The 16029-nt window shown below is 26.4% G+C and overlaps 1 protein-coding gene across 6 annotated transcripts in view; it reads left to right on the top strand.

Moving 5' to 3' along the window:
- The window catches only part of LOC127288250 (potassium voltage-gated channel protein Shal), a 151375-nt gene that overhangs the window by 43885 nt on the left and 91461 nt on the right, over positions 1–16029 (top strand). For all 6 annotated transcript variants that reach the window (XM_051315611.1, XM_051315612.1, XM_051315608.1 and 3 more), the window contains exon 2: positions 9126–9288. In XM_051315611.1, coding sequence (XP_051171568.1) covers positions 9126–9288 — 163 coding nt within the window. The remainder of the gene's footprint in view (positions 1–9125; positions 9289–16029) is intronic.

Below are 16029 nucleotides of genomic sequence, written 5' to 3'. Positions count from 1 at the left end.
ACTTGAAGCTTTTCTCTCCTCTAGATTTAATATCGTATTATACTTTCATGAGTAAAAGTGTAACGTGTATTTTATAATAATTGAGGTCAATTTTATCCACTGTTTCTCTGTATAGTTTTTCAAGTACTTGGAATTATTGAACTAATGGGACATTATTGCCCCACAATCAAATAGCTATACTATATATTTTTACTTTTGTCGAAAAAAAATGAATTAATTATTTAAAAAATATTGAATTTTTTAAATTTAAATTTTATTTTTTGAAGAAATTTAAGTGACACTTTAACTGTATCAATATATACTTGAAAATAATAACAGTTCAAATATATATATATTTTGATGTCTCTCGTAAAACACGCAATGTGTCATTTGCATTCGAAGAATTATTTGACGGGCAATTTTATTGTTCTTTTTACTGTCTTATATACGATAAATGATAGATTGCATTTGTATAGTTGGTTGCATGTCAATTTCTGATATATTTGTTTCTAAATCTTTTTCTTCTTTTTTTTTTTTTATATATACACTCTTCGCGGAATTGAGAATATGATATGTGTTTGTACCAAGAGCCAAATTCGTTTTAGTTAGAACGACAGGTGTGAAGTGATTGGAGTTAATATTATACATATGTTTTCTTTCAATTCATCCTCTGTGTATAGTTTTTGATGAGCAATGAAGAACATATTCAAAAGATGAAGGAAATGATATCGGAAATGCGAAAGTTTAGTTTAATTAATCTTGTTTCCATATAAAATGCAATTAATCCAAAGGTAATGAAATATAATTTCGATCAAGGATGATATATATATATATATATGATAAAGTTTATTCTCTCTCGTGGCTGAATTATAGTAAAACTTAATTTATTATTAACAAAAGAAATTTTATAAAAAAATTTTCTTTAATTAAAAAGAAATTAGAAAATTATTTTTTTTTATTATTTTTCTCAAAAAAAATACGTTAAGTATGAATGACTTTGAAAATGTAATACAGAAAGGCTTTTTGTAATACTATTTGCTGAGTTTGTGTCATAAAGTGGTGGTTGTTGAATAGAGTGAGACATAGAGTGAAAACAAACAGGTAGAAAAATTTAGGTCAAGTGAAGAGTTTCGGATAACAGATATACGCAAGTCGATTATTATTTTTTTGTGGAAATGCTATATTTTTTTTAACAATAAAAATTTTTTGCATCAATTTCTTCTTAATTAAGCTATGTATTTTAATTTTCTTCAGTTAAATAGGTGAAAAAAAACATATATAAAAATTGTTTTCTTTTCCTTTAGATTCGAAAACAAAAAAAAAATAAATTTTTTAATTTCTTTCTGTTTGGTCCAATGGCTTTTTTTTAAAAAAAAAAAATAATTTCTCTATTTTTACTACAAGATTAAGAAAGTCATAATAGTTAAAGAAATAATATTTCTTGATGAGAATAAATAAACGAAGTAAAAATAAGTTCCCTAAAAATATTTTATTTTTATTTTATTTTTGGGCAAGGTGCGAACACTTCGCGGCCAATCTGTAAAGCCAGTGGTTCAGCTTTTAATAGCACCAGTGCAACTTTGGAGCAGATGCCACACTCAATATACATAAAACACGCCTAAAATCACTAAGTTTGCCAGACGGCAAGTCTGCCTCGAAAACTTGTGTTGACAAATTTTTTTTTTTTTTTTTTCTTTTTTCTTTTTTAATAAAGATTAAAGAATATTGACAAATTGTTGTGCCAAACACTATAGGAAAAAAATATTTATCTAGAACAGCGATATGTTTATCTAGAATAACGAAAACTTTCGCTTTTTTAGCGAAACATATTGCTGTTTCGATAATTTTATTTTTATATAGCAAATTAATTCTATTTCATTTGAAGCTAATTTTTTTTTCTACATTAAAACGATTGTCGTCATCGATTTTTATATTACGGTATATTATCGTAATAATAAAATTTATAACGAATTCTTGCGTTAAAGAATTCAATTTTAATTTAAAGGTAACTTTTTTAAATGTAAAATCAATAGAAAATAATTGGAATAATACAAAATGTAATTTAGAGTAAATCGAAAAAACCTTGGCTTTACAATTTAAGGGAAAAATTATTATTTTTTTTTATATTTATTATTCTTTTATTTTTTAAATCAACAGAAAAAAAAGGAATTGCATAATTGAAAAAGATTTTAAATAGTTAGCCTTGTTGTCGGTTTTGTAATATTTTTTATCTCTCTTCTAAAACGATCTTATATATCTCACTTGTATTTGAGTAGTTCAGTGATTTATGAACAGAATTTCTTTATTTGTTTATTTTTCTTTTAAAAACGATGAATGAGATTTAACATAATAAAGTCAACGTTTTTCTTGTAGAAGTCATCAATTTTTTGTAAATATAACAAATTTGTTGTTTTTTTCTTTCACCAATTACAATTTGAAATAAAATTTGAGTCATAATTCTTTCTCTTTTTTTTTTTTTATAAACCTGCAAAGTCGAAGACACTCCTCGCGTGTTTTTGAGGCGATGGTATTTGTGGAGTGCACCAAAGCGTGCTTTTCTAAAAATAAGTTTCTAATCTGACGTTCTTCGATCGCCTCCACCCTGCACATTTCTCTTGTTGACGTGTTTTCCATTATGACTATTTTTCTACAATTCTTACCATATAGTAGTATTCGTTTAGAATTTTTAAATTATAAATTTTAATTTATTAATATTTGTAAATATATATTTTTAATATTTAAATTCATTATTAAAAATAATAAAATTATATCATAACTATAGTTAAACAAATTGTGGTTTTACTTTTTTTTTAAAAAAAACTTTGTTTTAAAATGTAATTATCTCCGCAGACTATTAAAAAAAATGGTATAAAAAGAGAAAATTTTGAAAACTTAAACTACTTTTTTTTTATTCCAATGAAATGTCTGCTTTTATTGACAAACATAATTATTAAAGCAGTAATTTAAAAATATTTCTTCAATTATTGTCTAAGTTCCCACTGTGTGCTTATTCTTTTGTAATAAAAGCACTTTTAAGTTTGAAAATTCCGGAAATGCAATTTGGCGACGTGCCTAATGTTCGCGTATAAAACTTGAAAAAGATTATAAAAGAAAAAAAAAATTGTCAACTTTTAATGAAATAGAAGAATTGGAAATTAAATATGAAAATTTGATGTAGAATAAACGTTTTATATAATTTTGTAATTTATTTACAATGTAATATATTTTTAAAAATCCATAGTGAGAGTAGAAATATAAAATTTTAATCTAAATTTTTAAAACAAAATTTAAAACAAAATCTATTTAAAATAGATTAAATAATTTTGTACAGTTTTTATTTCTCTCTCGATCTAATATTTTCTATAACAATACTCACAATATCGAATTAATTTTTTCTATAATACAATATATAATTATCTTTTGTTGATTTATAGACATTTTTATCTTTTGGATATAACCTTTCTCTACTTCTATATATATATATATATATATATATATATATATATATATATATATATATATATATATATATATATATATATTGTTCCTGTTTGAACGTGTAGAAACCAAGAGATCGAATTTTCTAAATGTGAAGAAAGGACAAAAAGAAAGGAAAATAAAAAAAAAAAACTCGACGAGTGAACAAAAAGAAATGAACAATAAGCTTGCGCGCGAGGTTTTCGTAGAGATTTTCTTTAAGGTTTGCAATTCTTTTTTCCATTTGCAAAATTGAACTTCCCTAGCGCGTGTGTGAATTGCCATTCTTTTCTTTTTCTTCTTCCCCACCCCCCCACTCTTAAATAAAATGCAAGTCTTTGCACGATATCGTCTAAAGAGTTAACTGAAAAGGAAATTTTCAGTATAAAAAGTACATATATATGTGATTTTAACATAATTTTCATGGAAATTGTGTTCAATTAAAATATTCTTAAATTATCAAAAAATTTAGTTTTTTTTAGGGTTTTAGAAATACTAGGCCCGAAAGTCTTATAGTTTAGCTTTGGCGTCGGTCCGTCCGTCCGTTGTACACTAGTACGGTTGCCATGGTAACAGTTACCGCAGCAACCGATACCATAACAAGCGTTACCGTAGCAACTGTTTCCATAGCAACCGTTTCTATGATAACCGTTTCCATAGCAACTGGTTCCATAGCAAACATTTCCATTACAACCGTTACCATGACCGTTTTTGTCCTTAGTAACGGACCTAAAAATTTATTTCTTTTTGTTTTTTTCATATTTGAAGAATATTTAAACTGAAAGAATAAAATGTCAATTAAAACTTTTTAAAAATAAAATACTTAACAACGCGCGACTTTGTTTTGTATTTTTCTTCTATAGACTTAACGATCAAAGAATCAATTCCGATTCATTTCGTTTACGACTACTATAAAAATGTGCGTGTTTAACATCAATCTGTTTCTTCTTGAAAGACATATAACTTCATTTCTTTGAAATGGTTATAATTATATCATTTTTATTATAAAGATTTTTTTTTTTCTAAAAAGAATCCCATAAAATGTTTTTTTTTGTATAAAAAAAAAAAAAAATTTGTTTCTAAACAGCTAGAATTTTTTTTTTTAAAGATGAAAAATTAGTGTGACCCTTTTTCAATTATTATTATTCTTAGGGAGGGGGAAAAAAATTGAAGGTTTATAAATGCTGAAATAGCTGGAGAGTAAAAATGACGAAACGATATTTCTTTTAGATTGGATGAGTTTAAACTTGGAATGCGGGTCAATTGCTAAATACGGCAGTTCGATTTGCTAATTGGATAATTCAGACAGTTTTCGTTTCGAAAGTAAACCCTTGACCCGAATTTTTTTGTATATAATTCCGGATTCTTGAATTATATCACATGATTCTCTACTCGCAAAGAGGGAAATTTAGGATTCAAATCAATTCATGAAATTAAGGGAAAATAACTTGACTTTTAGATCGAATTACAATACATGTATTGTTCAAAATAAGGAACAGAAAAAAAGGCATTTCAAATAAAATGGAAATTCTAAAATACCGAAATGTTGTATTACATTATCATTTTATATATATATATATATATCAGTGTTGAGTAGTACACTCAGATAAATAGTATATTTGTCTCAGAGCCTACTAATTCATTTATTTGTTGCAAATATATTTTATTTCATTTTAATAAAAAATTTATTTAAACTAAAGAAAAATTTATTTATGTTAAATAAAATTTTTATTTACACCAAATAAATAAGTTAGTAGGCGCTGAGACAAATATACGTTTATTTAATTCAAATATATTTTATTTGATTCAAATAAATAATTTCTCTGGGTGTAACTAGTTATTAGTAACTAAGTTACTGAAAAAGTTACTTTACTTGTAACTTATAACGTAACTAAGTTACTTTTAAAAAAAGTAAAACTTAGTTACTATTTTAATAGTAACTTTTAATTTTAAGTTATTTCGTTACTTTCTTTGCACTTTTTTATTGCTTTAAAAACTTAATAATTTCGCATTTCAAAAAAAGCGCGCAAAGTGATAGCAAAAGAACATGGTTGCAATATAGGGGATTTACTTGAATAATTTCAACAGTGTACAAAATTTTTTAAAATAAGATTTTAATTAATTAATTTTTTTGTATTCGGAAGTTTTATATAGACTTTTATTTAAGAGTTTACAAAAAATAATTTTTAGCAACCCCGTATCGAAATTGTACCTTATTAATTGATTTGTAAATTAATTCTTAACATATGGCAAACAAAATCCATGATTAAAAAAAATAATTTTTTAATAATGATAATATTTAAAAAATTTTTATAAATAAATACTTGGATAGGTTAAACATGGATGCGTTAAAGAATTAGAAGCAGCTATAGCGAAAGAAAAAAAAAGAGAAACTTCGAAGAACAATTCTCAGATTCTTCATAACAGTCAAATAAGAAGTAAACTCATTTGGAAAACTGGACTTCCGATTCAAAGCTAGTTACTCAAAAAATATTGGATAAAAAAATTATGGATTATGTAATAGAAGTGTTGTAGAAAAATCATCTTTTAAAGACCTAGTGTTACTTGGATTACCAGGAAATTTAAAAATTTTTACACGTAAAACTTTAGGGGAAAGAATAGATGATGCTTTTATTAAAATGAATACAAATCTATGTGAAGAACTTGAATAAATACATGTATTACAATTATATTTCACATTTTAATTTGATTCCCATTTGATAAAAAAATTGAATTTCGATAAGACAAATTTTAAAATAATTTTTCAGTAACTTGAAATGTAACTTAAGTTACTTTGTAAGTAACTGTAACTGTAACGAGTTACTTTTTTATAAGAGTAACTGTAACAGTAACTAGTTACTTTTTTTCATTAAGTAACTTAAATGTAATGAGTTACTTAAAAGAAAGTAACTTACCCAACACTATATATATATATCTCTGTTGTCATTTAATGTACAAAATTTATTATTTTTCTAAGGAAAAGTGAAATTATTTATTGATTCGTTTTATATTTTCTTTGTAAAAAATATGGATAGTATTATTCTATAATAAAAGAAGGAAAATTGTTTTTTTTTTTTCTTTGAAACAAATTCGTCAATTATCTTAATCTTTTTGATTACAATTTCTTCAAGAATAATAATTTCGATTTGCAATCTGTTTACGTGAATTTTCTTCCCGACGCAGTTGAATTTATCCCATTAGAAAAATAAATCGCTACAGGAAATTCCCATAAATTCATTTGTATGTATCATCTTTTTTCATCGGTCCTATTGATGTATATTCCAAAAAAAAGGGATATAAATATAATAATAATTAATCGTTTGTTTCGAAATCTATAGTATTTTTCTTTAACATCTTTTATGATGGTTTCACAAATAAAAGGGATAATTAATTAGAATGATTTTTCTCTCTTTTATTCCAATACAAAAGGATTTAATTACTTTCTGATTTGTTGTATCCGGGGAAATTAATTAATTTTTTTTTTTATATAAAATTTTCTTAAATAAAAAAAAAATTGGAATTTATTCATTGTGAGAATAAAGGAATCAGCGTAACAAAATGTAAATTGAAAAATATGATAATAACGTATGGTATTTTAAATTATGTTACATTTTTGCGTCAAAAAAAAAAAAAAAAAAAAAAAAAAATTATCTTCTTGATGACCTCTTTCCTTTTTCAATTTGAACTCATCCAGATCACATTTATCGTCCATTAACCGCATCGTAAAGGATTTATCGACTTCAGTGCATTACGCTCTTTCACATTTCGTCATAAAAGATTTGCATTTATCGTTTGCTATTTTAAGACATATCATAAAATGTTATTTGGAGTCCATCATGTTAAAATAGATTTAAATGAATAAAATTAAAATATCTACGTTGTTCACTAATTGAATTTTTATATTGACCATATTCAATTTAAAGTCTTTTATTGATGAAAAATATTTACTCAATCTCAATTTAATACAAAAAATTATTTTTAATTATTATTATTTTTATATTTATTTTTATTTTTAATTAATAGGGAAAATGTGATATTTTGTTTGAAATACTCGTAGGAAATAATAATTTTTCGTTGTAGTGATTGTGTAATTTAAAAAAAAAAAAAAAAAAAACTACCGGCAACAAAGTTATGTATCGTCTCTGAATACACGAGAGAAGTCTTTTCATTCTCACCCCCTAAAGTCTATTTTTAGTTCCGGGATGAAAGCAGGGAGAGACTCGCGCGCATACTTTAGATTCAAGGAAGTTTCTTGAGCTTTGGGATCGAATGATGTTCCCTTATTATCTAATTAAAAAGTTCAAATGCCTAAATTTAACTTGATTGAACTTTGCTTGTTTTAAAAATAAAGTTATATATTTTTTTCTTCTTCATTTTCATCGCTCTTTATATAAAAATATTTCAAAAAAAAAAATATATTCCTGGTATTTTAAAATAGATATATAATCTTCTTTAATGAAAAATACCACGAATATTAAAAAATATTATTTTAGAGAGAATTTTCTCCTTTTAAAAATGAAAATTCCATTTTAAAAATATCAATTTTTTATTTATATATTTGTTTTTTTTGTCTTTTATGCAAAAAAAATGTGTTTAAGTTTCTATAATGTATCGACTTGAAAGAAATGTGTTTGAAAAATGACGGTTTTAGATCGCATATTACTTTATTTTCCATTGACAGTTTTATTGGTCATCAAATTTCTCGGAAAGAAAGCAATAGTATGTGTGTGTGTGTGGTCAATTGTTCTATGGGGAAACATTTTTCTTTTGAATTTTCGTCCACTTGAAAGTTTCTTACCTCTATATATAAACGATAAATTATTATATTTTCTTCGAAAAATATATTTATTCGAAACTCTGAGGAAAATATTTCAATTTTCCCCTATGTCGAAAAAAAAACATTATTGCAATAATTTAAATATTTTAGAACTCTTCTGTAAAAAGAAAAATAGTACAAAATTCATCTATAATAAAAATGGCCTTTTTTTTCTAAAAAAAAATTATTTATCAGTTACGCCCAAATTCAAATATAAGAGATCAATTGCAAGCTATATTTATATATTATATATGGGGTGATTGGTCGATTATTCTTTTGAAAAAGAATATATTTCTTCACTCATGCTGGAAAAATTGACCTCGAATTCAGTTTTTTCCCCTCCTAATATGTGTAAAATGTCACGCGCAGCTAAATATTGCAGCTTTTCTGCTTTATTGAACTTTCAACGGTCTTGGGAAATTGTAAAGGGGGAAAGAAATGACTACCTTGATAATTTCGATACATCGATTTTTATCAAGTACAATGATTTTATGTTTACGTAATATAAAATTCTAGCTAAAAAAAAAAAATTTGGAATATTTTACATTATTTATTTCAAAAAAAATAAAGGGATTTATAAAAATAAAAATTCTCTTTCCTATACTAAAAGTAACTAAAAAATATATAACAAAAATAACGTAGTTTATGATACGTTAAATAAATAATTTTTTTTAAATAACTATGGAGACAAAAATAAAATTATTCTCAGTTTAATTTTAATTAATTTTGGAAATAAATTTTATTTTAATTTACTTATATGAGAGGCAGATGTGTTTTATTTTATTTTAATTGGTTGATAGGGCGTTAAAGTCATTGATGAAATTAATTAATTTTGTTTGATTTTACGTTACAGATACGGTGACATGGTGCCAGAAACTATTGCCGGAAAAGTCGTTGGAGGTGTTTGCTCGCTCAGCGGTGTGCTTGTGATCGCTTTACCCGTACCTGTTATCGTCAGTAATTTCAGTCGAATTTATCATCAAAATCAACGTGCCGATAAGAGGAAAGCTCAAAGGGTAAGTCACACAATTCTTATCTTATTTTCGCCAATCCAATCTATAATATATTATATCAATTTTTATATATCGTAAATATTAAATTGTGGGGTATTTTTTAATATCAAAATTATAATTAAAAGAAAATGCAAAACTTTAATCCATCGAAGATTAAAATAAATATAAAAAAGTAAAATTTTTTTTTAAATAAAATAAAAAATAGTTCGAATAATGTTTGTAATTATTTATAAAATATTTATAAATTTTACAATTATTAATAAACTGAACAATTAATTAGTAATTCAGGAATTATTTCTATAATTAAACAGAAATTTCGCTTATTAATTATATTTATATTTTGTATTAATAGTTAAAGAGATTATTTATTGGGGAACTTTTGAAACAAATTTGAATACTCCCGAAAACCCCTTAAATCGGTTTATTGACTTTGAACCCTTGCAGTTAAACCACAGTTGATCTTTGGCTTTTGGAGCTATTTAGACAGTCCATGGAATAGGTTTCGGTTCAATATATGCATCAGATCGTTTTCATAGATAATTAGTGTGTTCACGTGTGTAAGCATACGACAGAGACAAAGGTTTATCTACTCGAATGCGTTGATATATATTCACTGGAATAGACCTTGAATAGGCAAGAGAGATTTTCCCTTACGGGCAAAAAAAAAAAAACATCGCATTTCTTCTGATTTACGTTTCTCGTGGAAAATTTCTTTAGCTCGATCCCTAGAAAAACGAGAAAAAAAAATATATATATATGAGTCTATAAAGCTGGGGTACCATTTACCCTTTGGCGAAAAGAAGATAAAAGAGATGAGAGCAAGTTACTTTTAAACCATATCCATTTTGAATCCTCGGAGACCCAATGTCTAGTTTTCCTTTATGTTTTCTTCCATCCCCCCACCCTCTAATTTTCAACCTTGAGATTTTATCATGCAAGTCTAGTTTTCTTATTTCTGAAATGTTTAAATTTTTGATTTTGAATTTTCCCCACGTCTTTTTTATTTATATGTATATTTAGAATTCGGTGGTTTTTATTTAAATATATATATATATATATATATATATATATATATATATATATATATCTACCTATATTACAAAAAGATATCGCCGCCAACGCCGCCGCCGCCGCCGCTGTTCCAAGACTCTGAATATAGCCGCAAGTCAAGAGAAGGGGGGGTAGAAGAGAAGGGAGAGGGGGGACTTGCGGCTATATTCAGAGTCTTGAAACGAACATAACCTTTAAATTTAGGGTGGTGGTGGGGAAAAGGAGGGGAAGAGAGGAGGGGGGATGGGGGTTGGCGCGCGAAGCGCGCAGGGGGCATAGCCCCCTAGTATATATATATATATATATATATATAGGCGTAGCCCCTCTATTATATATATATATATATATATAATAGAGGGGCTACGCCCCCCTGCCCCCCTGTTTTAATCGTTTTTTTTTTTAATTTTCCATTGATCTTATTTTTCCAAATAAACCACCTATTTCAAAGAATTATTATTACACGGAGAAAAAAGATTTCTTTTATAAAGTAACTTTTACTACTTTCAGAGTAAAACTGGACCAACTCGAAGTTTCTGCGCATCTCTGGCAATTTTTACTCCAAAAATAGTAAAATTTACTCTAGAAATAGTAAAACTTACTACGGAAACAGTAAAATTTACTACAGAAATAATAAATTTTACTATTTTTGGAGTAAAAATTGCCAGAGATGCGCAGAAACTTCGAGTTGGTCCAGTTTTACTCTGAAAGTAGTAAAAATTACTTTTTCATTTTCTCCGTGTACAAATTCATTGAAATCTGAATAAATATTATTAAAATTAAAATTATTAAATTTTAATTAATAAATTAATTAAATTAATAATAAATAAATAATTAAATAAATTAAAATCGACATTAAGAAATTATTTTCAAAAATAATTTCAATGAAATTGCCTAAAAACCAATAAATTATTAAAAAGTCTTGAAACGAACATAATCTTTAAATTCAAGTCATTTTTGGCGGAAACTCCACCTCCACTTGCGGCTATATTGAAAGTCTTAAAATTTACATAACCTTAAAATTTATGTCATTTTTGGCGGGAAATACAGAGAGAGATGAGGGAAGGGGAAAGGACTTACTGCTTTATTAGGGTCTTAAAACAAACATAACCTCAAAATTTAGGTCAATTTTTGGCGGAGGAGGGGAAATGAGAGGAGGGAGGGGGGACTTGCGGCTATATTCAGAGCCTTGAAACGAACATAACCTCAAAATTTAGGCCATTTCTGGCGGGGGAGGGGAGGGGACTTGCGGCTATATTCAGAGTCTTGAAACGAACATAACCTTAAAATTTAGGCCATTTTGGCGGAGGAGGGGAAATGAGAGGAGGGAGGGGGGACTTGCGGCTACATTCAGAGCCTTTAAACGAACATAACCTCAAAATTTAGGAGGGGGGACTCCCCCCCTCCTAGGTCAAGAATTCTTGAAACAGCGGCGGCGATATCTTTTTGTAATATAGGAAGATATTTTGCTGAGGGAACTTTTCCAAAAATTACTACACTGAAAATAAAAATTATAATAATAATAATTGGAATTATAATTGGGAATTAGTAAAAAAAAAACTATTCAAATAAATCAAAAAGAAAAAATAGAATGAATCGAAGGGGAAATTTTAATCGAAACAAAAGAACAAAGAAAAAAAAAGTGAAATGAAATAATACCCGAAAATTGAAAGGAAAATGAGATTCTAAATAAAGTTTTTTTTTTAGACTTGTTGTTTGTTTTCCTCTATGTATATAAAAATACGTGTTAAAGGGAAAATAGGGCGCGCAATATTTTCAAATAAAAACCGGGTCCTAAGTTAAAAACTCACAAAAGAAATCAGAGAAGTTTTATCGTGCAAAAATATATATATATATAGAAAATATAGTGTACTTGCATTGTTTTTTAATTTCAATGAAAATTGGCCAAACTTCAGTGTTAAGTAGCGTATTGCAGATTAAACAATTCTCAAACTTTCAATATTATGTGAAAAGTTGGGTTAAAATTTATCAAGAACATGCAAAGACTATTAATATATAGATTCTCTAATAACTAATTTTGAAATTTAGAATATATTATAAAAGGAAAGTTGTTTATTTCGGATTTATTATAATCAAGTTATAATCGTTTTAAATCAACAAAAAAAAATTAATTTTTTGACTGAAAACATTTTTACAAAAAAAAAATTGTAGGACAAAAATTTGAAAAGTATTTTTTTTTTGTTTCAATCGTTGTGAAATTCACCGACGTATTTATTATATTTATATATTAACATAAAAATAACCCTATATATTTTATTTAATTTTTCCTGACATTTTTTTTTATTAAAAAGATAAATTAAATAATTTATTGAGTATTACCTCAAGGTATGAGTCTACAGGGACATATATAAAAATAAAACTTTTATTAAAATATATTATTGTCATAAAAAAAAAGAAAAAATGATTAATGGCTTTTAGAGGTGTTCTTTGGGGAAATTTGGGTTCCGTTTGTATGTCAACTAACGTTAAGCTCACTTAGGGTGTTTCACACTTAATGTATACATTTATAATATAATAATATTGAAAATAAACAAAAATTACAGTTGGCTATTAATTTAAATTTATATTACATAAACTGATATCCTTCCTCATTTGTATAAAATTAACTTGATTATGTATTTGAAATATCAGTATTGATTAATAATAATTGAATATAAGTTGCATCATTTTATATATTTATGATCCCTTATAATATTCTGATAATGGATTAATTTAATTGAAGATGAATGTTTTTCACCTATGTATATAAAATAAGAATGAGAATTTAAATTGTTCCTTATTGAAATAAAGGAGGGAATGAATTTGACAAAAACACTTTTTATTTTATTTTTTTTTCTTTGGAATTCCATTATCGTAAATTGATCGCTGAAGGGTAATTTAGTCTTTTACTTTAAGCACTTTAATTTTCCACGTTGTTAGGAAACTTTTTATGGGTCTCCCTCTGAGACAAAAAAAGTTTTTTCTTTTCATATAGCGAATCGTAGAAGAGACTCTTTTCTGTGCGAGGGACTTGTTCTCAGTTGACGGACTTTTGAGACGACGACCAAGTTTCCTTAAAGATTTTATTCTTTTTTTTTTTTTTTTTTTTTTTTAACTTTTTCCTGTTGACAGATTGCATTCGCGCGCGCGTCCGACTTTTGTTGAAAGAACTTTTTTTTTTTTTTTTTTTTTGGTAAACCGCGACGCAAAAGCGACATTTAAAAATCAATAAAAACGAAAAAGGCGTTTCTTAACGAGATAGGAAAATTTCAAGGGGAAGAGAGATTCTTGTCTGATAGCCAATGAAAAATGGAAAAAGTTTTTTTTTTTTTTTTTTTGATAATTGCGAGATTTGGAATGAGGAGAGATTAGCGAGATTTTAATATCGTTTTATATTTATAATATGGTGTTTAGATTAGATTTTAAATTTATGATAGGTTTAATTTTATTAGTTTTTGAGGAAATTAATCGTTGAATACAGTGTCTGACTATTCATTCACCATTCCACTTCCACTTCTGCCTTTCACTTTCACTTACGCCATTCCATTTCCATTTTTATCATTTCACTTCAACCTTTTCACTTTCACTTTACGACTCTCACGAAAGTGAAAATAGAATTATGAAAGTGGAATAGTAAAAATGTAAGTGAAAGTGAAAATGTAATAGAAATTAGCTAAAAGACCCCCTGATTACAAAAATTAAGAAAAAATTTAAAAGTCTGACCGAATTATGCTTTTACTACTGACAATAAAATTGCAAGTATTTAAACGTGCTGTCTGGACTGTAAACGGCTGTAACTACTGATATTAAAATTTTAAGACTCTAAAACCTGATGTCTGACTGAAACTTACTTTCACTACTTGTACGTAAATTAAAATTTTTTTTAGTATTTAATTCAACAAATACGAAATAAAATTAAAATGTTTTGTCTGACTAAAAACATTGTTAACTACTTATTAAAAATTATTTAAATAATTACAAAGTGTCTGACTAAAACTGACTTTCTCTACTTGTAGGTAAATTAAACAAAAGAAATTTTTATGTCGTGTCTGATTAAAACGTGTCTTTACTACTGATGCAAACTAAATATTATTATTATTATTATTATTATTATTTTTTTTTTAATATAATATAATATTATATTAAATTATATTATAATATAATAATTTATTATAATAAATAATTATATATTTTTTTAATTGGTATTCCATCTGACTGAAATCATTGTTAACTACTTATTGAAAATTATTAATTATTATTTAAAATTACAAAATGTGTGACTGAAATAGACTTTCACTACTTATACGTAAATTCGAAGTTTTTTTAAAAATGATTTGCCTGACAAATGGTTTTCTGAAACGAATAGGGAAAAAATTAAAAAATGTTTTGTCTGACTTATATTATTGTTTTACTACTTATATTAAAATTACAAAATGTCTGACTGAAAGTGACTTTTACTACTTACAGGTAAATTAGAATTTTATCATTTTATCTGTAAAATGGTTTTCTGAAACCAATACGGAAAAAAATTTAAATTATCTGACTTATCTTATTGTTTACTACTGACATTAAAATTACAATATGTCTGACTAAAAGTGACTTTTACTACTTATACGTAAATTAGAATTTTTTAAAAAATGTTTAGGTTTTTTTTTTTGAAATGCATTTGGATAAAATTAAAAATATTTTGTCGAGATTCAATTATCGTTTACGACTGATATTAAAATTAAAAAAATGTCTAAATAAAATTGCCCACTACTACTCATGCAATTTTCAAACACTATCGTTTTGTTGAAAATTACGAAATATAGTCATTTTTCAAATGACAATACAAAAATTTTCACGTCGCATGAATCGTCACCTTCGAGTTATGCATATAGTATAGGTCTTCGACTTGTATATCGGTGACAGAGCATTTTGAAAAGTATGAATCTTGCTTGAGAAGGAGTTTACATTGGCTCATTGCCAAACGGCTACCTTCAGTTCATTACCACTATATCATATACATTCGCGTCGACTAAATGAGAAATAGTGAGACTTAAAAAGCATATATATATATATAAAGAGACTGAAAAGAAAGAGAATAAAAATGAAAAGAATTGAAATACACGAGATCGAGTGTGAAAGAGAAAAAGAGAAAAAAAGAGGAAAAAGAAAAAAAGATTGTATTGTGTGTGTGTGAGAGAGAGAGAGGAATGGTAGACTTCCATTGACAGCTGTCGCTCACACGTAAGCGAGCTGCACAACTACAATTAACCCGCTCGTTAATATCTCGTCTCCATGTACGTCAGTTTATTAAGCTTTTTGCTCTATGGATACATCTTCATATATATATATATAGTATCTATAAGGATACAACGACTCTGCTTCATATATATATATGTGTATACAAAACTTTAGAAATGAGGGCGTGATTGTTCTGCGTGAATCGCGAGCTTTAAATTTTCAGTCTCGTTTCTCCTTCTATTTTATTGCTCTCATTTTGTTTCTATATCTCAAGTTAGACATCACCAGTTGGATTAATATACGGTCACTCTGGTCATTTCCGCAAGGGAATTTATGTGCATTTCGCCAGTATCTTTGTTTCAAAATTCACTTAGCTTTCCCTAGATATTTCACCTTGTCGAGTTTCACGTTGCAATATATAAATTGATTTTATGTCCCCCCCTCTTTCTTTTACCACATTGAAAAAAAAGA

The sequence above is a fragment of the Leptopilina boulardi genome, unplaced genomic scaffold (assembly GCF_019393585.1).
Source record: "Leptopilina boulardi isolate dan_hultmark-lab unplaced genomic scaffold, ZJU_Lbou_2.1 LbouV2_38, whole genome shotgun sequence".
Lineage (NCBI taxonomy): Eukaryota > Metazoa > Arthropoda > Insecta > Hymenoptera > Figitidae > Leptopilina > Leptopilina boulardi.
This window is presented reverse-complemented; position numbering and strand designations above follow the sequence as displayed.